Source organism: Onychostruthus taczanowskii, unplaced genomic scaffold (assembly GCF_017590055.1).
Source record: "Onychostruthus taczanowskii isolate IOZ18803 unplaced genomic scaffold, ASM1759005v1 scaffold30, whole genome shotgun sequence".
Taxonomy (NCBI): Eukaryota; Metazoa; Chordata; class Aves; order Passeriformes; family Passeridae; genus Onychostruthus; species Onychostruthus taczanowskii.
This window is the reverse complement of record NW_024500350.1, coordinates 1,283,739-1,306,420: the sequence shown is the minus strand read 5'-3', so window position 1 is coordinate 1,306,420 and position 22,682 is coordinate 1,283,739. Positions and strand designations below refer to the sequence as shown.

Below are 22,682 nucleotides of genomic sequence, written 5' to 3'. Positions count from 1 at the left end.
CAGTGCCTGGCACTGCAGGAGGGACACAGCCCTGCTCCATGACTTGCTTTCCAACTGCCACAAAAGAAAAAGCAGGAGTTATTTGCTTCTGCATCAGGCTGGAGGAAAGGAGCAGAAACGTTGGCAAAGGTGCAGCACAGGCTCCCCAGCAGGAATTAAGGTATCAGTGTGTCATCCTCCTAGTTGAAATGAAATTGCAGCTGTCACAAAAAGAAAGAGGTGTAGATAAATCAAGAGGAATAAAAATAAATCAAGTCCTGATTGCAATGCCACAGAGGGACTGCAGGAGGTACCAGCAATACCTGCAAATGAGGAAGAATGGTGAGGCTGTCTCTAAATTGCCTCTCCAGACTGAAAAACAAGAGAGATCAATTATAAAAGCATTTCTACAGTGGCTGTACACAGTTTTTAGCCACCATTAACTCACAGCACTTTCTGGAATTGGGGCTTGTTAAATGCCAGGCATGGACACACCCAGATCATCCACAAGGAGAGGAGGGGCTCATTTGCTAATTGTGAATCGAGCAGGGGAGGTGAGCTGGGCATGGGGAGAGCTGCTGAAGGGCAACTGGAAAGAAGAAAAAAAATGCTTTATAGGTGACACTAAAGAAGAAGAATATTTCCAGCAGTGTCTGGGAAGGGGAGGACAGAGGTTTATGTGGAAATGAGTGAATTGCCTGTCTGCTGCCACAAAGCCATTTACTCTTTGAGGTGTTTCATTTTACAATATATTGCTATAAATATTTCAAAAGCCTCAGGGCTGCTGTCCCACTCTGTTCCAGCTTATTTACCTACAGTTACTGGTTTCAACAACACTCACTGACAAAATATTCAAGTTCTCCCATCTTCCCAGTCCTTGTTCTCCCTCACAGCCAGGCTCCTTGAGGCAGCTCTGCCCCAAACCCCTCTGCTTGGAGTGCAGCCCTTCCACAGAATCTCTCTGCACTGTGGGGCTTATTTAGAACCATGGAATCCCAGAATGGGCTGGGTTGGATGGGACCTTAAAGCTCATTTTGTACCACCCCTGCCATGGGCAGGACACCTTCTATGATTCCAGGCTGCTCCCAGCCCCATCCTCCCTGGCCTGGGACATTTCCAGCAATGAGGCAGCCACAGCTTCTCTGGGCAACCTGTGCCAAGGCCCCACCACCCTCACAGGGAAGAATTTCATCCTAATATCCAAGCCAAACCTACTCCCTGTCAGCTTGAAGCCACTGCCCCTTGTCAAATGTCTCTCTCTATCTTTATTGTAGGTTCCCTCCAGGGAGCAGAAGGCTACAATTAGATCACCCTGGAGGCTTCTCTTCTCCAGGCTGAACAATCCCATTTCTCTCAGCCTTTCCTCATGGGAGATGTGCTCCATCCCTCTGATCACCATGGTGGCCATCCCAAAGCAGCACAGGACATCTGGAAGATGAAACTCCCTCTTGGCAGTGCGAGGCAGCACCAGAAACACAACACAGAAACCTCCTGTGACACAGCCTGGAGAGGCCAGGGCAGGGCCAAAGAGCAGGTGGGACAGTCTGCTAACAAAGCTACCAACAAAACTCACCTCCCAGAGCCAGTGCAACCCCAGCAGCTTCCAAACCACACCCCAGCACAGATGGGCAAACCCTCAAGCATCCCCAGAGCCACATTTAGCACTTTGGGAGACAGAGGTGCACACCTGTAAGGTTTTTTCAGATCACAGTATGAAAGAAAATGACAGGCTAATGCAAAATAATTGATTTTATTTAAAATAAAAAGCAAAACCACAATCATCCGAACAAGACATCCCAGCTCTGCTGGATGGGTGATAAAAGCAGCTAAGGGCAGTGGCAGGGCTTGGAGCTGACAGTGGGACTGTCACACCAATGGGTAACACTTTCCTTCCCCCCTATGCAAGGGGGATGCCAAAAACCTCCCAGTTACAATGTGCCCACAGAGGCATTCCAGACTGGATCCAGCCAACAGTCTCACTTCCCAGCCCACAGTGGCTGGGGACTCAGGGAGGAGAGTGGAGGTTAACTATGAAAGAGGCTGCTGTCTTTCCTTGAAGCATTTGGAGAGGTTTGATGTAACTGAGAAGACAAGCTGGAGCCAGCACACAGCAGCTTGAAAGGGGAGGAAGCTCTGCCAGAGGCTCCTCGGTGTCACCTGCTCCCCCACAGCACTTGTGCAGGAGCAGGTGCTGGCACTGGTGCCTCGTGTCCACATTTGTGGTTCTGATGGAGTGTTGGATCATTTCCTCCTGAACTCTCCCAGCCTGTGTCTGTCACCAGGCTCTAAAGCACAGGCAGAGCTCCCAAATCCCATAGCAGGCAGGACTGTGACAGTGACACCCAGCCTGAGGCTCTCTGCCCATCCCTGGGGAACAGGGCAGCCCCCAGAGAAGCGAGGCAGAGCTGTGCTGCTGCTCTGGGGCTCAAGGAAACGAGGGGTCCACAGGGTGCTGGACCAGCTGCATCCAGGGCCTCTGGAGTACAAAGGCAGCAGGGCTGGAACAAGAGGCAAGGACGTCCCAAGAAGCACAAGCCTGGAGAAATGAGAGCACAGAGCCCACTCTGCCCAGCCAGCTCCCCACAAGCATGGAGTGAGGCACAAAGGGAGCACAGTTTTTAACTGTTCCTCCCTCACCCAGCCTCAAGTGAGGGCCTGGGAAACACCAGCTCCCCCCATTCCTCTAAGGCCAGAGAAGCTGACTCCCTGATGAGAAAATTGAATCTAGTCCTATTTAAAACCAGATCCTGCTCTAGCAAGACCTCCTGTTTAGAGCAGGCCATGGAACAGCAACAGCTGAACCCTGGTGAAAACAGCAAGTTTTGTTCTGCTACAATTTAAGTACCACACAGCAATTCTGGAAGGGCCAGCACAGAACACCATGTGGCCAAGAGTGTTGAACAACATCCCCAATGTTTTCTGCTACAAAAAGCTCCCACCAGGCTCAGAAGTCTCAGGCTGCTCAGGATGAATGGAACATGTTTTGTGGGTGGATGGCTTCAAAGCATCTTACACAGCAATTGCAGCCCAGCCTCACAGCAGCCCTGCGAGGTAGGGATTTTATCACTGCTCAAAGACTCACCAAAGTGGCTCAGGCAAAAGCCAGAAGTGGAAGAACTGGAGATGCCAGGGTCCTGATTCCCAGGTAAGCCTGCACAGACACTGTTTCACAGCAGGAAGTGCCCTGTGGAGCAGTCAGGAGAGGGTTGCTGGTACCATGATGTCTGCTGTCTGTTGTAAACACGCTGCTTTTCTGTGAGGGGTGTCACACCAGCACAGGCTTCCCCTGGAATTGCTTTATTTCACACTATGGAAGAGCTCACAGGCATGGAGGAATGCTCTGCACACTGCATCTTCCCACTGTGCTTCTAGAGGCAGAGCTGTGGCCTTCCCAGCACAGCAATCAGGCTTTCACATTAGATTTTAGACTGTGCAAACTGAACCACACGTGCCAAAGGCAGCTGCACCTCACTGAGGTGCTGCCCAGCCACCAGAGAGGAAGGGACAGCTCTCCAAAGACTCCTCTCACCATGACAGAGCTGAGTATTGAGAGCCTTCACCTCTCCAGGCCCCACATGATTCCAAAAGGCAGCAGCTGCAGGCATCTCTGAGAGGACACACACAGACTGTGCAGGCTCCCAAGCTGTTCAGCCTTGGCCAGAAATGCCAAGAGTTGGAGAAGCTGGAGGATTTTTTAAAGTGATCTTGCTGAAGAATCTGCAGTGGCTACAGAATAAGTGTTCTTGTTTATGCCTGGCTACCTATCACAGGAAATTTGGGAGTCTGGACAGCTAAAGAATGTGTCAATAAACCTTCCCCCTCTCCATTTCCCCACCACCACACTGCTCTTACTGGCACAAAAGACTCAAAAACAGAGATCCCCACAAACATATTTAGGATTCCTTTGTACAAAAGGGTATGGCCCAGGAGTGTTTAAATAAGGAACAGACAAGGTTAAAAATGGATCAGAGAGCACAGAAAAGCAACACTCCAGGTTCCACCAAACCAAACACATTTAAGAAAATCACAGTTGAGGCTTTAATCTCTCTTTAATTTGCTCTTTCATCAGTGCCTGGGCATTGCTGTGTTTACTACATGCACAGCACTTCTGCTGTCAAGTTTCCTCTCCCAAAAAATGGCTGAAGTGAGTTCTGTACCCACCTCCTAGGGCTCAGAAGAGCACCCACTGAAGCAGCCCATGGGAAATTCAGATTTCCTGGCAGCACCTTCAGCCACACAGAGACACCACCAGCACAAGCCCCTGCTAATACAACAAACCAGCAGCTCCAAAAGATCCCTTGGGGACAAGAGCTTTACCTGGCATAAAACAAATGCATCTACACAGACTTAAACAACACACTGCATTTTTAAAAAGCATAAAACAACAACATGTCCTCCTCCTCAGTCCTTTAAAATTGGCACTGCAACTTTCAGAAAGCTCTGAACACATAACCTCAAAGAAAAGCCATTTGGGGATGTGAACTGCACTGGCCTGAGTGAGCCCACAGCCCCAGAACTGTTTGGTGTTCCAAGCCCAGCAAATGTGATCCTGCCAGAGTCAGACTTTGTCAGCAGTTGCCTTGTGCCAAACATCACACCTGAAGGATTGGAAGTACTGGCAAATGCTTTTTCCTGCCACAGTTTTTTGCTGTGCAAGAAATTCCAGGATTCTCCTGCTCCACTGAGCTTCCCATCACAAGGTGCTAGTGCAGCTTTGTTACCTGTCACCCTGACAGACACAGAGTGGAAGTAGATGGGCTGTTGCTGGTTCAGGTGTTGCACCTCAGGTGTGTGCATGGAGCACGCAGACTCAGACCACAAAAGATCCTTCAGGTTGGTGGTCACCTCTGCTGAAGTTGCTTCAGTGCTTGGGGCATTCACACCACCTTCCCTTCCTTGGCTGAACAGGGATCTTCTCTTGGAAATAAGATGAAAAAGGAAGGTGTTTGCCCAGTGGAAGCAAGGCCAGGCGACATGGGAAGATCACAGAAATGCTGCTGCCACTGTAAGGAGAAAATTCATGTGGCCAAAGCTCAACTGCAGACAAAACTGACCAGAACTGTAAGGGAAATAAAAAATAGTTTTTTCAAATATATTAATGGCAAAAAGCAAATTAGGAATAACACTGGCCCATTCCAGGATGAGGATGGTCTCCTCACAAACACAGACATGGACATGGCAGAGGTGTTGAATGTTTCTTTGCCTGTCTTCAGCACATCTGATGGACCAAGGGTGTCTCAGTGCCTTGAGCTGGAGGACTGTGACTGTGGGAATGTCCAACTCCCAGCTGACCCCAAAGCAGGAGGATCTGCTGCTCCACATGGATGCCTACAAATCCATGGGGCCTCATGGCATTCATCTGAGGATCCTCAAGATGCTGCTGATGTCATTGCAAAACCTCTCAATGATTTTTGAGCAGTTTTGGGAATCCGGAGGGGTTCCAGCTGACTGGAAGCTGGCAAATGTCCCAGTTTTCAACATCAGCAAGGAGGACCCTGGAAACCACAGGCCTGTCAGTCTCACTCCAGTGCCCACCCAAATCATGGAAGAGATTATTCTGGGAAGTACTGAAAAACACCTGGAGGACAATGCAGGCACCAGTCACACCCAACCAGCCACCTTCACAAAGGGAAAGTCCTGCTTGTTGGATCTGCTCTCCTTCTGTGACAGGGAGACCCACCTCATTGATCTAGGAAAGGCAGCACATGTTACCTTTTGGACTTCAGCAAAACTTTGGATATTGTCTCTCCCAGTGACCTTCTGGACAAACTGTCCAGCCCACAGCTGGTTAACCATGTCACACGATGGGTGAGCAACTGGCTCTCAGGTTGGACACAGAGGGTGACAGTGACTGCAGTGACACGAGGCTGGCACTGGTCACTAGTGGGGTTCTGCAGGGTTTCATCCTCATCCCTGTGCTCTTCAACATCCTCATTAATGACTCGGACACAGGACCAGAAGGAATATTAAGTTTGCCAAAAACACTAAATTGGGAGGAATTGTCAACTCCCTCAAGGGTAGAGAGGCCTCAACAAATTAGAGATGGGCAATCATCAACCATGTGGAGTTTATCAAGGGCAAGGGCTGGATTCTGCACTGGGGTCTGGGCACTCCTGGTTGTGTGGACAGACTGGGGAATGAGAGGCTGGAGAGCAGAGCTGTGGAAAAGGACCTGGGGGTTGGTGGCAAACCAGATCTGAGTCAGCAGTGCCCTGGAGCCCAGAGGGCAAACCATGTCCTGGGGGCACCAGTCCCAGCACCACCAGCCAAGAAAGGGACGGGATTGTCCTGCTCTGCTCTGCACTGGGGCGGCCTCACCTTCAGTGCTGGGAGCAGTTTTGGGAACCACAACATCTAACAGACATTAAGCCATTGGAGAGTGTCCAAAGGAGGCATGAAGATGGTGAAGAGTCTGGAGGGGAAGCTGCACGAGGAGTGGCTGAGGTCACCTGGTCTGTTCAGCCTGGAGGAAACTGAGGTCAGACCTCATCTGGGTCTTCAGCATCTTCATGAAGGACAGCAGAGGGGCAGGTACTGATCTCTTCACTCTTGTGACCAGTGACAGGACTCAAGGAAACACCTGGAGCTGAGTGAGGAAAGGTTTAGGTTGGATATCACAAAAATGTTTTTCACCCTGAGGGTGGCTGGGCACTGGAACAGGCTCCCCAGGGCAATGGTCACAGCACTGAGCCTGTCTGAGTTCATGAAGTGTTTGAACAGTGCTCTTGGGCACAGGGTGGGGTTCTTGGTTTCTGTGCAGGGCCAGGAGTTGAACTCAGTGATCCTGATGGGTTCTTTCCAGGTGCCTGTATTCCAGGATTTTATGAGACACACACTTGGGAGTGCCAGCCCTGACAGCAATGTTCTCCTGCAGCAGGGTAAGATCCAAGGACTCGCTTTTTCACAGCTCAGTTCTTGCAGAAGCTCACTTCCTCCTTGTCCTTCCCAAAATTCTGGTTTGAGATCCACCAGTCGCTCCGATAGGCCAAAAGGGCTGGTGTTCCTTTCCTCAAGTGTACAGGACAACATGTAAACATATGACAGTGTCAAAGCAAGGCAGGTTTTTACATTTACCTGCTGGTTTTAAAAAGAGTTCTTTAAAAACTGACCGTTGCCTTCCTTGCCAGTTCTGTGACCCATGAAATGTCCTTCCCCACAGCTGGGGTACAGCGCACTCACCCGGGGCGCAGAGGGGACAAAGCATTGCACAAAGGACGCAGCCGGGGCGTTCCCCTACAGGGAACCAACCTTGGACAGCACGTAACGAAGATGTCTGCATCGAGGAAGAGTAACAAAAACTTAAGGAGTGTGAGAAATAGAAGCAGAAGGGAGTAGAACAGAGCTGGCTGGCTGCTAACAGAGCTTCCATCAGCAGCTGCCTCTGGGTAGGTGGCGTTATCCCTCAGGGGTAGCTGCGGCCTCCACAAGATTCCCTAATCCTGTCAAAAAAAGGTACCTTTAAGCATTCCCCTTGAATCAGGGCACAAGATCCCAGCATGCAGATTAATCTCAGTCTTATTCTTCCTCCAGTATTGTACAAGCAGGGTTAAGATTTCATGTCTGGAAGCATTTCTAGCAATTAAGCCATCACACAACTGGAATAGAACGCCCACCCACCCTCACAGAGTGAAACAATCAACATATGGGTGGCAGAACAGTGAAACCCAGAAAGCAAGGTGCTAATTTTCAATATTTAGGGTATTCATTTCAAAATTTGAATGGCAAATAATTTAAAAGTGCATGGGTTTTTCAGAAGAACAGATCTGCATCGTGATCTGCATTTTTGCAGCTTTCTTTTTAAACCAGGGACTGCATTAAATGTTTGTTCCTTCCTGCTGCTCATTCCCTGCCTGAAGTCACACTGGCTGCCAAAATGAGATTTGACAATGTCATAACAAGCAAACTGTGGAAACCCCCAGGGCAAAATAAGCAGTCAGTAAAGTTCTCCCCAACCTTTAATGATGCTCTGTACTTGTAATTCAATTGTATTCAGTTATGAGCAACTGCTGGAAACAAGAGAGCAATCTACAGGAGCACACAGGCCTTCAGGCAGTCCTCACACTAGGGAGTCAGGCAGGAATCATGCTGGAATATGGACTTCCTCAGGTAAATTACTGCTGCACACCTTCTTTAGCAAGCCACACACTAAGCCACCACAGCACTTGCATCCATGGCAAACCTGGAGCATCCAAGAGCTCAAGAGCTGGTCAGCACTCTAATGCAGGCAGGCAGCCAATCCAGCAGCACTGGTTAACCAAGCTGCAAGGAATTTGCTTAAGAATTTTTGGCAAGCCTCTGCTATATGAGAAAAATGCTTCATTTAGCAAAGAATGTTTAAGTTCTTCCCTGTAGTATACTCCCAGATTCCCAGTGTTCCACTCTTTTTAAGCTGGCCTGTCCAGGGAACTGCTTTCCTCAGCAATTTTATCCTAAGCATATCTATCCTTGATTTTGCAATATTAATGTTGTCTCCTTCCACACTGACTGAAACTTGCTCAATATTTATGTATGTATTTATTTATTTATTTAAAATGTAAACACAGACATTTGGAATTTAAGATGAATCTTGCCTTTAACAGATAAAGCAGTGGAACAAATTGAAATGGTCCAGGCAGCAGTAAGAGAAACCATACAACTACTTGAAGGTTTTTTGTTTGAACAAGACACTGAAATCTGAGTGCTGCCTGATCATTTTTCATCTTTAACTGTTCACTATTCATTTGTGCTCTCTGAAGAGCAGTTTAAACATCCCACCTCTCTCATTAAACAAAGATAAAATCAAATCCTTTCATCTATTAAAAGAGACAACTAGGAAAAGTAATAAGACCGTTTATTAAATAAAACCCCTGATTAAAAAAAAAAAAACATCAATAATCTTAGTTTTCTGTTTGGAACAATTAAAATAATTCACGGAGGGAAGATACTGCTTTATGTCCCTTGCTCTCCATCCCTCTCTCCTGAGGAATCCCCTATCTGAAGTGTGCCAGCTTTCCCCTGTGTTGTGCTGTGCTTGTTTAAAACCAGCAGCTGCCCGGGGTCACCTGGAGGAGCTGCGCTCTTTGCTCACGCAGTCGTCCTGGGAAGTTGTGTCCCCGTTCCCCATCATTCCGCACGTCCTCCGCTTTTTCCTGCGGTGCATCATCCCCTCTGTCTCAGAGCCAGAGTCACACTGCAGCATGGAAAGATGAAAGCACAATTCAGAGGAACCTCAGCAACTGTCTGTGCTGGGCAATTCACCGTGAGGTCTTTGAGCTCAGCAACCTGAGTGCTGTTTTAGGCTAGACACATCAAGGAAATTTTAAATTAAGCATTTGAAAGTCAGTAACAGAAGTGTTTTTGGATTTCATCACTGGCTAAAGGTGACTTGAGGAATGACAGTGAATGTGCTTCTTTTGGTCCCTAGAAGGACCCCATCTTCCAAGAGAAGACTTTGGCTTCTGAAGGATTTAGGCGTTGCAAGAGTCTTGTGCCATAACTGACCTGTTTTGGATATTTTTCCCCCTCTCCCAATTTTTAGAACATTCACTTTGCAGCTATTTTCCACAAGCTAAATGAGTGACAGATTCATATATAATATAGACATGGATCAAACAGATTGAATCCATTTAGCAATGCAAAGGGAAGCTTCAGCAAACAGAACCTGCCAAGATCACAGGCTCCTCCACCATGTAGATTGGTTTAACTGCTTTCCATTAATTTATTCCATATGGCATGAATCTCAGGATGAAAGCACATGATCAGGTATGGAAAAACACTGTAAATGCAGAATATGGATCACCTATTGCAGTAAAAAGCATTACCTCTGAATCAGAGTCGGAGGAGCTGGAACTTGATGAACTGGAAGAATCACTAGAACTGTCAGAAGCAATACCAGTAGATTCCTGCAGGTCAACTGAATCAGCCAAGGCTGCCAATTCAGGATGCTCCTGCTTTAGGATCCTAAATACAGATGAAATTTCAGGGTTAGCCTTTGAATTGTAACACTGCACATTAATGAATATTTTTAGGTCTTGTTTTCAATGGAGAATACACAAAGGAAGCTACTGAATCTCTTACCTGTACCATTTCCGTGACAGTTTAGGTCTCCCTCTCACTGTCTTGTGCCACACCACTGGGAAGTTGGTACAGCTGGCAAAGTTTTGTGTGATGGCAATAGTCGTGTCAAGATTGAGGACTACGTGCCACCAGCCACCTAAAACACAACAGCAGTGACCATTGGTGGCTGCATGGCAGAGAGCAAGTTCAAGAACAGCCAAGAACACCTTTCCCACAGTGCAGGTGGAACTGGACTTATCTCCCAAACCCAGAAGTGTTTTCCAACTCATCATCTTTCCTGTCTTATTCCAGCTTTCACCCCAGTGCCTGACAGGTTCTTGTTACAGAAGGCAGCTCCATGCTCTGACCAAATTACCCAGCTCACACCCAGGACTGAAGATGTGACCTGACAGCACCAGGCTGGCTGCTGACAGTTTATTTAACAGCAGCAGCCATTGTAACCCAGACTGCACAGAGCCCTTTCTGTTCAGCTGGAGAGCACTTTCCACGCTGATTTTGCAAGGTTCTTATGACTACAGACTAACCTTTCATTTAAACATAGACACAAAATTGTTTTTCCACAGGGGATAAAAATAGTGGAGTTCTTACAACCCACTTAGAGGCTCAGAAAAGACTGAGGGAACAGTTTAATGGAACCCGACAGCTACAAACTCTCAACAGAAGGTACACTCAGGAGTCACTAATAAGTGCCAAGACAATCACAAGGCACCCTTCAGACACCAAGTCAGCTGGATGTTAGAGACAAGCAATGTCAGACAGAAACTATGGGCTGTGCTGCACATAAATGATGCAAGATTCAGGGGTCAGGGTCTGGTAGTGAACCCACTTCACCCCCACTTACAATGGGCACACAGTGTGCAGCCACTCAGAGGGAAGGGCATCTTCAGCAAAGCTTTATTTAGCTTTTGATTTCAAATGCAAGATGAAGCATAAGCACAGAGAGGTGGGTGGAAGGTGTCAGTGCCTTTAAGTAGTTCATTTCCCACAGCTAAGAAACATTCACATGCAAAATTCAGCCATGAATTTGCTCCAGCATGTACAAATTGAAACATTTTTGTCTAAGAGTTACTGGGGCTCAAACACCTCTATTATTTTATGCCATTATTTTATGCCCTGACAGCTTTCTACTACTGCAATTTAGTTCAGATTACATTCCTGTGATGCTGCAATTTAAATCCCACTTGTTTTGCCATCTGTATCACATGCAATCCTATGCCACAGGTCATACACATTTTGTGACATTCAGGAAGTAACTGAATAATCTCAAAATGAGTTCAATTTGTTTTGTAAGAAATGGGCCACATAAGAAAGCTGAAATGTTACAAACTGAATAGGAATGTTACAAATATGCTTTTTTTTCCTCCCAGATTTCCTTCCTGCAGAAATCTGCACATACCTGGCACAAAGACTGTCTCTCCTGGTTTCTGTAAGACTTCCAGGGGTTTGAACTCAGGGGGCCAGGTGGGAAGCTGTGTCCGAGGATAGATGACATTGAACCAGGTGATGGCCTCGTCCTGCTGGTTGCCCCCCTCTTCCCGTGTCACTTTGATCAGCTCTCTGGGAGTGCTGGTTGGGAACAGGCACCAACGCTTATGTCCCTGCACTAAGGCATTCCATGCACTGGTTCCCAAGGGATCGATGTGAATTCCTGTTCCAGAACGAGGTGGGCCCATCACAAACCACCTGCATGGGGGGGGAGAAGTGCTTTGTCACAGAGCAGGCAGGTAGCTCCCTTTCTTCATGTTAGGCAGACAATTATAGCAGCTCATTGCACATTCAGTTAGAAATTAAATTAACTACAGTTCCTTCATTTACAGTCTTGATTTTGTTAAGTTCACACTGCAGCAAAAGGATTTAACAGGAGTTTAACCTAAAATCCTATATGAATTGGGACAGGAATGACTGTGGGATAAGTAAGTGAAGATGACTTTTCACGTGTCATAGCTGTATTTTGTTTAAAACAGTTCTCAAATAAAATCACTATTTCAAAGTTTATGAGCATGATTAAGTTCCAACTGCCTGTGTTGGGATTGTTCCTAGGCAGGGGGATTCTCCTATGGTTTTTTAGAATTTGCTGCTCAAACACATCAGAACTGCAGAACAATGAGGAACAAAAGGCAACAACAAGGAACAGAGCAAGTTACACAACCCTGGCTTCTCTCTTCGCCTTCTGTTCACTCACAAGAGGCTTTTCATTCCAACACTTAACTACATGGAGCTTATTCTCCAGTGACCATTCAGGATTTGAGGTTTATATTCCCACTGCCCATTTACAAGGTTTATTTCTCCCAGTGGAGAACTTTATCTGCTGTACATGTTTAACTGCAGCAGCATCTTCAACTGCTTATTTTCCCTGGAACAGAGCAGTAAGACCAACCACACCAGAAAAAGCAGTGTGAGGTGACTTCATACCAGGCACCAAGAGGAAAAAAATGACAAAAATTGTTTAACTAGCAGCAAGAGAGTGCAGACACTAAAGCACCAACACAATCCCTTCATGGTGTAGTGACAGGAGGGTGATGCCCAGCAAGAGGAATGCAAAGCTTCAGATATACAGCAAGTTCTCCACCTCCCCTTTCCAGTACAGGTGTAAATCAAACTGGTTTTGAAGGATCATTGGCCAGCATCAATTGTAGGATAGTAAAGTTTGATCATCAAGCTGATTTCTTCCTGCTTCACAAAGGAGCTGTAAATAAGCAGGTGTTTGTCATTTCTATTGCCAATTCACTCTTTAGATTCATATTATGCTTAGAAAGCTGATTACACTACAGGTAGAACAGTCAAGGCTTTTGTTAAGAAATCAGAAATTATACACAAAGGTTTGTCTGATACAGACAGATGCACTGCTCAATACCCTTTTTCTGACAATAACCTGAATCTACACACACAGGTTTTAAAACCCTTATTTAGCAACACTGTCATTTAGCAGCACCTTCCTCCAAGTACTTAATTTACAATGAACAAAACACAGTTTGCCCCAAGACATCAAATTTACCATTAAAAACTTCACAACTCCTAAATCCAATCTGAAAACAAACCCCAGCCACCTTCCTCAAATTAAAATAGCTGCTTCAGTAAATGGCTTCCAGAAATTACTGCCTTTATTTTAAAGAGGAACAACGACAATAAAAATGTGCTAAACAGCACCAATTATTCTTTTAAGGTCTACACACTGTCACACACCTCTCAATCCAGAGATCAAACTGCAGAGGTCGTATCCTCCTCATACAATTAGTACCACTTCATGTCAGATTTTCAATTATGCTCTAAATGCACTGCACACTCATTTCTGTACCTAGATGAACCCTCTGACTCCAGGAGACATTACTGTGCTCTCGTGCATCATTCAGCTCTCAAAAAACCTCACCAACCTGAAAAATACCCACATTTTCCAGAACAAAACACAAGGAGTTGGATACCAAGATAAAGGGCAAGGAGCTCAGCATGTGCCTGTAGGTGGGGAGGGTGTGGGGGACACAGACAGCAAAATAAATGAGTCACAACCAGACTCTCTCATTCACCTCTAACTCGGGTAAATGATCTCCAGGTCATTAAATGCATTCAGTTTCTACTACATCCCGTGTGGTTTTGTGTTTGACCACAGTGCTGTATGTTCTTAGAAGAGAATTATGGAAAGCACTGTAAAAACACCTCCTTCACTGATCTCAAATGGAATCAGGTTCTTGCCTCACTCCTGCAAAAGCACAACTGGACTACAGACACATGAGAATGCAGAGGGAAGTGCCATTACTGATGAGCTATTGCTTAATTTTATTTAAATAAACCACATCACAGCCTCATGTCACTCAAAGAGCAACAGGCATTGTCTGACAATTATAATGTAACAACTTTAATTACTTGGGAGGGTTCAATTTGAGCTCACAGTGCTATGAAGTGTCAGAGTAACATAGATAAAAATGGCTTTTTATCTAGAAGTCCAAATACAAGGTTGTTCCATTTGAATATATGAATGAAATGTCATTTCACCCTCTTCCAAGCTGAAGCAAAAATAAAGAGTTGAAAAGACTACACAGATGTGAAATATTGCTCTCTCTCAAAACCATCTGAAGGGGAGCTAAGAACTGGTGCCCATATTAGATCCTAATCTAGCTTAAGATCTTTACCTTAAAAGGAGTGACTCATAATTAAACAAAATTCCACACTGTACATAAGCCACTGGTGCAAAACCCAGGAGCTGCTCCTGAGGTATTTAAAATTTGAACACAAGAAGGCTCACACAGCAAGAAACTGATCTTTATAGCTCTCAGTAACTATGTAACTAAGAAGTGATGTAAACTGACTTAACAGAATGAAAAAAAACCCTAAACCATAAACCTGTAGCAACACTGGTGGCAGGAGGAAAAATTATGATATAAATCTCTCTTCTCTCCCACAGGATTACAGATGTACACTCATTTCAGAGATGACGTTAAAATATCCCCCTTTTTTATGAGACAACCCCAGGTATTTAGGAACAATGAGCTGCAAAATACCCAGTTTTGTCTTGCTGTCACTCTACCTGTAGGGCGGCCTTCGTTTCTCCCCTGCATACTGAAAGAGATCATCAGTGAAGAATTTGGGGACCTTGTAGTCCTCCAGGAGTTTCCTTCGCTTGGGATGCTCTCCATAGCTGCTGTCAAAGATGTACAGGGGGCTGTCATCACGCGTGGTTTCCATGTACTCGATGTAATATTTCATCTTCATCTTCACAGAGTATCCATCATTGTCCTCCCCACATTTGAACTTCTGGTTCCTGTACTTGCGTTTCAGCCGCTCCAGCGTCCACTTCTCCTGGGCAGACCAGCCCACCTGAGCGTTCAGCAGCACCACGGGCTTGTAAGGCTTTTCATAACGCTCGACAAACTCCTCCACTGTTAACTGGAGTGCATCTGCCCTCTCCACGTTATCCTGGGAAACCAAGGGAGGAAAGCAGGGCAGGCATTAGGACAGACTGACAGGGCTGCGCTTGCTCGAGGGGGTGCTTCACACGTATCCCTTTCTCCACACACCACGCGCCTGTGGAGCTGCCTCTGCGTTATTTTAAGCTCCCCGAGGCTGCAGCCCCATTTCTGCTGGCCCGCTCCCTGCACACACCAGCCTTTGGCACAGCTCCGCACCGAGGCAGCTCCCCGGGCGGAGAGGCCACCCTGCCCTTTCTGCTGACACGTCCCTTGCTGCCTTTCACTCCCTCGGGACACCGGGAAGCGCTCCTGGGAGTTATGCGGGCGCCCGTTCCATCCCGGCGGGCCCCGACCTTCCCACACGCCTCGCCACGTGGAGGGAAGAAAGTCCCGTCCCTCACCAAAGCGCTCCTGCCGCCAGCTCCGAGGCAACCCCAGCCTCGGGAAAGGGCCCATTCGCGCTTCCCATCAGACATCCCGCAGCTCCCCCTTCACCTCAGGCCTTCCCAATCCCGTCAGTCGCCCCCTGCACCCCCGTCCCCTCAGGGCTCCCCAGTCGTGCCCCCGCCCCACCTCCCCCAGCCCCCTCAGGTCTCTTCCTCGTTCCCCGCAGGACTCGCTCAGTCGCGCCCCGCTCCATTCCCCATTTCCCCCTCTCCATTCCCCATTCCCACCCTTTCATTCCTCATCCCCCTCTCTCCCCTCCGCCCACGCACCTTGCAGGCGGTGGGGCTGAGGGGGAACGTCTCGCAGTAGTTGTGACGGGTCCAGTCCAGCGAGTCCTTCAGCTCGGGCCGGGCGCTGCGCTTCGCCTCACGGATCCGTTTCTTGCTCTTGTGGTTCATGGCGGCGGCGCTGGGGGCCGTCACCGCCCGCGGCCCCCGGCCCGACCCGGATTCTGATTGCGATCCCGACCACTGATCCCGATCCCGGCCCCGCTCCGGCCGCACCTTCCAGAAATTTCACCCCGTGCCGCCGCTGTCGCCGCGGCCCCGCCCCCGCCGCACTCCCATTGGCCGGCTGTGCCCCGGCTTCCGCCACGCCTCGGCGCTGATTGGCGGAGGCTGGGGAAGCGGCGCCCCCGCGCCGCCATGTTGAGGAAGGGCAGCGCGGGCGGCACGGAGGCAGCGCGGGCACCGGGCGCCCTTGGCCGCGGAGTTCCGCGGCCGCCCCGGGAGCCCACCGCCGCCGCTGCCCTTGCCGCGGCGGACCCGCGCTCCGCGCTTGCTGCTCCCCGGACAGTGGCGGGTCGACCGCGTGTCGGCCGGTTTCCTCCCTTCTCCGGGCAGCAGCCCGCGGAGGCGCCAGCCCCGCCCCGCCGGGGCAGCGGCGCGGGCGGGAGCGGCCCTGCTTAACCGCGGCCCCGGGGGAAGGCCGCGGCTGGGCGAGCGCCTCATCGCCATCAGCGCCCGCGGCGGCGCTCCGCGTGACGTCGCGCCGGGAGGAGGCGCCGATTGGCCGGCGCGGCCTAGCGCCAATACGTGTCCGGCCGCGATTGGCCCATGGCGGAGCCGCGGCGGCGGCGGGCGCGGCGGTACCGCTTCGAGGACGGTCCGGCGGCGCTGGCCGTGCGCGTGCCCGAGGTACCGGGGGCAGCCGGGACACGGGGAACAGCGGGAGCTCCCGGGACCCCGGCACAGCGCCTCGCCCCGTGTCTTGCAGGTGCTGGACTCGCAGTACGGCATGTACGTGTGGCCCTGCGCCGTGGTCCTGGCCCAATACCTGTGGGCGCACAGGCGGAGCCTGCCCGGCAAGCGAGTGCTGGAGGTACCGCCCGCTCCCCGCCCGTTCCCCTCTCGTGACCCGCGGGTCAGGCTCCGCCCGCGGTCTCCGCGATCACGCTGTGGTTTCAGATCGGTGCCGGTGTGAGTCTCCCCGGCGTGGTGGCCGCCAGGTGCGGTGCCCGGGTGATCCTGTCGGACAGCGAGGAGCTGCCGCAGTGCCTGCGGAGCTGCCGCAGCAGCTGCCTCATGAACCGCCAGCCCCACGTGCCCGTCCTCGGCCTCACCTGGGGCCGCGTGTCGCCAGAGCTGCTCTCTCTTGCGCCCATAGACATTATTCTAGGCTCAGATGTTTTTTTTGACCCCAAAGGTACGTTAATGCTCTTAGGTAGCTTTGGTTTGTGACTGCAAGGCGTTGGTGTCCAAGTACTGCTGGGAACAGCAGATCAGGTGACGCTGTGCTACTGACCTTGTTGCTCTGGGGTAACTCTCCTCTAGAGCTGTCATAAATGCGGCTGAGGGAGTGGGAGTGGATTAAGTGAGTAACTGAGTGCCTTCATGCCATGCTCGGGTCTCTCATACAGATACACCGTGCTTGCATTCATTTGTAATTACCATTTCAAACAACCAGGAGATTTATCCACACCTGGAATCCAGGTGTGGATAAACTATCCTAGACTGCTTTATCTCCCTGAACTACAGACTTTGAAGACATTTTAACTACAATTTACTTCTTGTTGGAGAAGAACCCACATGCTCAATTCTGGACAACATACCAAGTCCGCAGGTAAAATCTTTACATATTTCAAAGTCAAACTTTAACTCCTGTCTCAGCTGCAGGCGAGCATCAACTCCTCTGTGGCAGCAGCACTCTGACTCAGAAAAGCTCTTTATTGTGAGTCAGGCTGCTATTTGGCCGGTAACAAAATCTGAAAATTATCCGAAGACCACCAATTTGCAGTTAGGTAAAAAACTGACAGAAACCTGGCTGTGTTGTACTAGTTTGGTGACAGCCTGCTTGAGTTACTGTAGCAGTGATAACCCTGGTTAGGTTTGCACTCCTTTTCCTCCCCTCAGTGCTGACTGGTCTATCGAGGCTCTGCTCCACAAATGGAAGCTGAAGAGCATCCACGTTCCCCTGCACTCCTTTGGTGCAGACAAAGAGCACTTGGCCAGCTCCTCTATGCCAGGAAGACACACAGTTGAAATGATGATCATCTCACCAGCACGGTCAGAGGGCACGTCACTTTATTCCACTTCAGATTTCAGTACAACGTGATACTCAGCTGTTCACTGTAGCACAGAGCTGCAGAGAACAGTCCTGGTTACAGCAAACCTCATGGATATTTTGGGGAAGCAGCAATTCCTAAAACATGCAGTGTAAAAATAAAGCTGTTTGGTTTTCCAGCTATGGCTTTTGAGAAATTTGTGTTCCTCCCCCAAGTCCATGAAATAGTTCAGAGCCTCAATTCCATCATGTGAGCCACTACACAACATAGTTTAACCTGGAAATCCACCAGATCCAACCTAAATCCACAGCTTCAGCTATGAAAAGGTAACGGCACTCTTTTAAAATAAAAAAACCAAAACATTCCCATAGGATTCCTTTCCCAGGACTGAGAATCCTTCCCAAAGTTCCACATACAAAAGCCAGCCCCTCTGTTGGTAAATGAGTGTGTGGAGACTGCGCTAACCTAGAACATACCAACTCCTCAGTTTGTAGAAAAGTACTTTTAATCCTCAACAAAGCCATACTGCCAGTGTTCAGATGTTTCCATTCCCATTTAACATACATGCATAAGATAACACAAGGCATTACAATAACCCTTGACACAGGATGTTTGAATTACAAGTCGTTTGGTACCAAATCAAGAGAAATCATCACTGTAAAGATCAGCCCCTGTCAAGCAGCAGCCTGGTGAGCCAGGGCAAGCACACAGCAATGCAATTATTAGTACTGCTCAGTGTGGACCTCCCACAACACCAGCCCAGGATGGGTGTGTGTTCGTGGCCTGCTGTGTTACCACCTGCCACGCAACACTGGGTTAGTAACAATGCTAATTAAAGTTTGCCCACAGTAATTTCAAAGCAACCCCAGTGGATAAAATTTATAAGCAGTAGAATGCATTTAGTTACTATATAGAAGTTAAACATTGACAGTATAATTGCAGAAATCTTTTCAAGCTAAAAATAAGCTGACCCAAGACATTAAGTTGAGAAAAGTTAACACGGAAAAAAATGTTTAATATTAACTACAGAGACAGTGGGTATAGTACAGAATGTCTTAAGCAAAAGATACACCAATCAGTACTTACAAAGGAATGAACCATTCTTTGCTTAACATTACAATTCTCATATGTAAGTTCATATATGTAGGTTGGTAAGTTTTACCATTCTGGAAAAAATAAGGTGTGTATATCATCAGCTAGATGTGCTCACTGTATGCTCCATTTTTTTTACGCAAGGCCCGGGTGACTGGAAGTGCAGTTGTCAGGCATTTTAATTAACTGGACAGCCATTTGTTTCTGCACGACAAGGCATCGTTACACAGGAGCAATCAGGAGACAACAGGAAACAGCCAAGCACTCTGCACTGCAACACGCCACCTTAACAGCTAACCAGCATTACTCAACTGCTACACAACTGCGCCTAGTGCACAAAAATACATAAGAGAAGAGATTAGAATTGAGTCTGATAAAACAATCCTTGCAAATATCAACTGTCACCTGAAAAGATTTCTACCAATTTGAATTTGAGGAATCTTATTTTAAGTCAAAGTTTTTCTTTCTTTAAAAAAAAAAGCATTTACAGTAAGTTCCAAGTTGAAGTTTTGTGGACTTATTTAAGGAATCAAAATAAAATTGAGAGTACTTTTTGACAGTTAGCTATCAGCATATAATGGCTGCATGATTCCTCAGTATGAAACTGGAGGCAGCAAGTTACCATCGATTTTAATTTCCAATAGAAGTCAGCACTACATAAACAAAAATGAAGTTTTACCTCAAATATCCAAGCCAATATTGAAATCGGTAGTCGTTCACTTCACTAAATTACAAGAAATTTGAATAACAGCAACAAAATGGCACATAAAATGTAAAATCTGCCACTTGAGGCGCAACTTAAACAAGTAAAAAGTTAGACAAAATGTTACAAAATAACCTTTTCAACAGCTGGTTGCTCGGCCAGGGTCTCTCCAACGGGCTGAAGACTCAAGCGATCTTTTCCCCCCAAAGGCGTCCTTTATCTGGGTTCTCATTTAGCTGAAGCATCTAGGTTTGAAGAGAGAAAAGTTCAGCCAGGTTTCTACCTTGTCCATTTTGGGTGTGGATGACTTCAGGGATACTTCTAGTTGTGTTTCAACTGGCTTTGACTAATTTAATTAAGTTTTAGGAATTTCCACAGTGTTCCACCACCCCCCCGTGTGTGTTGCTTTACTTCAGAGGCCAAATGTAATGTTTGGTCAAAATATTTAGTTACAAAGGAGAATAAGCACCAGGCTGTAGATCAAGCCACCATTAACTTCAATTCAGCCTGTTCACCACTCAATTATTCAGAGTTCTATAAAAGTTACAAAACTAGTAATTCTTCATAAAGACTTAACTAAGCTCTAATTAGCAATCAGAACTGAAAATGTGACTAATTTTGCTACAATTATCTAAATCCAGAGCTAGCTCAGGCCCTTTCCTTTTAAAAAACAGGACCAAACAGTTTGAAGGGTTAAAGACACACTATCCTTTCCCCACCCGGTGTATCCTTAGATGCCTCTTCAAGATGTCGACTTGAGGAAAAACTAGTTTCCGTGGTTTTCTCGTTGCAAGGAATTTACCACTTTTCTAGGACAGTTATTACCTCCAGTCAGTACAACGGCCACTGAACCGATCTTCGTTCTAAAAGGATAGTGTATCTTTAACAGTGTAAGACAAACCTGCTCCAACACACGCCCACAGAAACTGGTCCCTGGAGGATCAGCCAAATCAGTTAAAATCTGCAATACTGGCCAATATTCTTTTAGCAAACAGGAGACCGCAGCTTTAAAGGGGAAAATGCAGATGTTGGATAAATACAGTAAGAAATAGTCATTTTCATCATAGGTTGCGTCTCATACAATATTTTATTAAAACCAAGGCATTAATCTTGCAATAAAACATTTTCTCTGTTTAAAAAAAAAAATTCCTCCGTAGAAAACCCTTCAGTAATTATTTCCCTAAATCAATAACCAAAAAATCACTGCTCAAGAAAAAAAAAACCAAAACCAACAACTAACAATGTGCCCCACTAGGATTCACTTGGTTCAGGCTATTAATGCTCCAAGCACTACCCAACACCCCGCCTAAGTGCTCTAATAAAGTAACATGCATCCTGTGCTGATCCCGAGGTACATTACCATGTTCCTAGGAGGATACAGCTCCTTCTTCTTCCGGAGACTTAGGAGGGCTCTTAGACCTGGATCTAGAGTTGGATTCCCTCTTTGAGGCAGGGGGAGGGCTTCTAGATCTGGACCGGGATCTTGACCTGGAGCGGGATCTGGAGACAGATGAGGACTTTGACTTGGATCTCCTGGCAGACCTGGACTTGGAGGTGGAGCGAGACCGAGAGCGTGTGCGAGACCGGGATTTGGATCGACTGTAGCGGGACCGACTGCGGGACCTAGAGCGGCTCCTGCTTCTAGATCGGCTGCGACGGCGTCTTCTAGGGCTAAAACACACCAGGAGGATAAAAAAAAAAAAAAGAAAAGACGCTTAGAAGTTGCTCACGGGTGACACACGGACTGGCGCGAGTGCTGCGGGACACGGAAGGCGGAACAGGACGCACGTGGGCAAGAAAGTGAGTGTTACGAGAGCGCCATTGTTCAGAGCGAGTGGCCGGGGGCTAAACCTACTACAGGGCGAAACCCTTCCACTCCGAGGGAACTCCACGTGCCTCTGCTAGCAAACCTCTAGCAAACCCCCACTTCCTCTTCCCAGCCCCGCCACGAAACTCACTGGGGAAAGGACACAGAATCCCACAATCGGTCCGGTCGGAAGGGGCAACAGCGGGTCATCCGGTCCAACCCCTCTGCTTAAGGAAGATCGGCCTAGAGCGCATGGCTCAACTCTGTGTCCCCACCACTCAGCAACAGACCTCACTACCTCTCTAGGCAACCAACATGAAAACAAACGGCTCCCATTGCACAGGCGCACCGTTCATCTCATTTACTGCCCAAACTGCGCTGCCCGTTCCGCGGCGCTCACCTGCGGCTGCGGCGGCCGTAGCCGCTGCTGCTGTACCGGCGGGGCGGCGGCCCGCGGCGGCTGTGGTGCGAGTCGGGCGGGCGGCCGTAGCGGGCCATCTGCACGCGCAGCTCCCGGCCGTCCAGCACCGCCCCGTCCATCGCGTCCATCGCGTCCTCCGCGTCCCGCTTGTCGTGGAAGCGCACGAAGGCGAAGCCGCGGCTCTCCTTGGTGTAGCGGTCCCGCGGGATGTAGACGTCGCCCACGCGGCCGTATTTCTCAAAGACCCTCCGGAGGGTGTCCGGGGAGGTGCGGTACGTCAGGTTGTCCACCTTGAGGGACGTCATGCCCTCCACATCGGGCGGCGGGCGGCCGTAGCTCATGGTGAGCAGGAGCCCCTGAGGGGCGGCGGCGGACGAAGAGAATAAACCTGAGGGGTTCAAGGGGGTCAGCAGCCGGCGCGGCCCTGAGGGCGACGCGCCTCACGCCGCAGGGCGAGTCCGAAAAGGAGGAGAGCTACAGCGCATAGGGGAAAGCCGCGGGGTCCGCAGGGAGCAGCACCCACCTCAGGGTCCGAGGGGCGGCCCGAGGCCGGAGCGAAGCGCCAGGAGCGGCCGCCCCGTCCCGCCGCGACGAGGAAATGAGAGGGAACCGCCCGCGCGCGCGGCTTAACGCCACAAAATGGCCGGCGGCGCCCCGGAAGGAAACGCGGCACCGCCCCGCCCGCGGCGCCGCGGGAGCGACCCCCGATCCCTTTTTCCTACTTTTTCCCGAGGTGGTCCCGGAGGGAGCGCGGGAAGTCCCCCTGTAAATTA

General features: G+C 48.8%; 3 protein-coding genes across 12 annotated transcripts; 1 reads left to right on the top strand and 2 right to left on the bottom strand.

The window, feature by feature from the left end:
- Window positions 1-1,710: 1,710 nt before the first annotated feature.
- Window positions 1,711-16,091, bottom strand: JMJD6 (jumonji domain containing 6, arginine demethylase and lysine hydroxylase). 2 transcript variants are annotated; one of them, XM_041409607.1, is made up of 8 exons: window positions 15,653-16,091; window positions 14,555-14,943; window positions 11,432-11,718; window positions 10,036-10,171; window positions 9,780-9,918; window positions 9,021-9,148; window positions 8,159-8,238; window positions 1,711-7,418 (listed from the first exon to the last, which is right to left on the bottom strand). In XM_041409607.1, the coding sequence occupies exons 1-7, from the start codon at window positions 15,779-15,781 to the stop codon at window positions 8,187-8,189; spliced, it is 1,260 nt and encodes a 419-aa protein (XP_041265541.1). In that variant the 5' UTR covers window positions 15,782-16,091; the 3' UTR covers window positions 1,711-7,418; window positions 8,159-8,186. The 2 variants fall into 2 exon arrangements, with proteins under 2 accessions (XP_041265541.1, XP_041265542.1); XM_041409608.1 differs by lacking the exon at window positions 8,159-8,238 and having other exon boundaries at window positions 15,653-16,088.
- METTL23 (methyltransferase like 23) lies at window positions 16,011-18,064 on the top strand. 3 transcript variants are annotated; one of them, XM_041409618.1, is made up of 5 exons: window positions 16,011-16,519; window positions 16,599-16,621; window positions 16,790-17,027; window positions 17,360-17,444; window positions 17,735-18,064. In XM_041409618.1, the coding sequence occupies exons 3-5, from the start codon at window positions 16,907-16,909 to the stop codon at window positions 17,934-17,936; spliced, it is 408 nt and encodes a 135-aa protein (XP_041265552.1). In that variant the 5' UTR covers window positions 16,011-16,519; window positions 16,599-16,621; window positions 16,790-16,906; the 3' UTR covers window positions 17,937-18,064. The 3 variants fall into 3 exon arrangements, with proteins under 3 accessions (XP_041265552.1, XP_041265550.1, XP_041265551.1); XM_041409616.1 differs by having other exon boundaries at window positions 16,306-16,519; window positions 16,599-16,703; XM_041409617.1 differs by having other exon boundaries at window positions 16,306-16,621.
- SRSF2 (serine and arginine rich splicing factor 2) lies at window positions 17,889-22,583 on the bottom strand. 7 transcript variants are annotated; one of them, XR_005953045.1, is made up of 6 exons: window positions 22,433-22,583; window positions 21,889-22,297; window positions 21,042-21,352; window positions 20,583-20,686; window positions 19,817-19,926; window positions 17,889-19,306 (listed from the first exon to the last, which is right to left on the bottom strand). XR_005953045.1 is itself a non-coding variant. In XM_041409619.1 (4 exons), exons 2-3 carry the CDS (start codon window positions 22,248-22,250, stop codon window positions 21,049-21,051), a joined length of 666 nt encoding a protein of 221 aa, XP_041265553.1. In that variant the 5' UTR covers window positions 22,251-22,297; window positions 22,433-22,583; the 3' UTR covers window positions 17,889-19,926; window positions 21,042-21,048. The 7 variants fall into 7 exon arrangements, 2 of the variants coding, with proteins under 2 accessions (XP_041265553.1, XP_041265554.1); XR_005953041.1 differs by having other exon boundaries at window positions 17,889-19,926; XR_005953044.1 differs by lacking the exon at window positions 20,583-20,686.
- Between the last annotated feature and the right edge of the window lie 99 nt (window positions 22,584-22,682).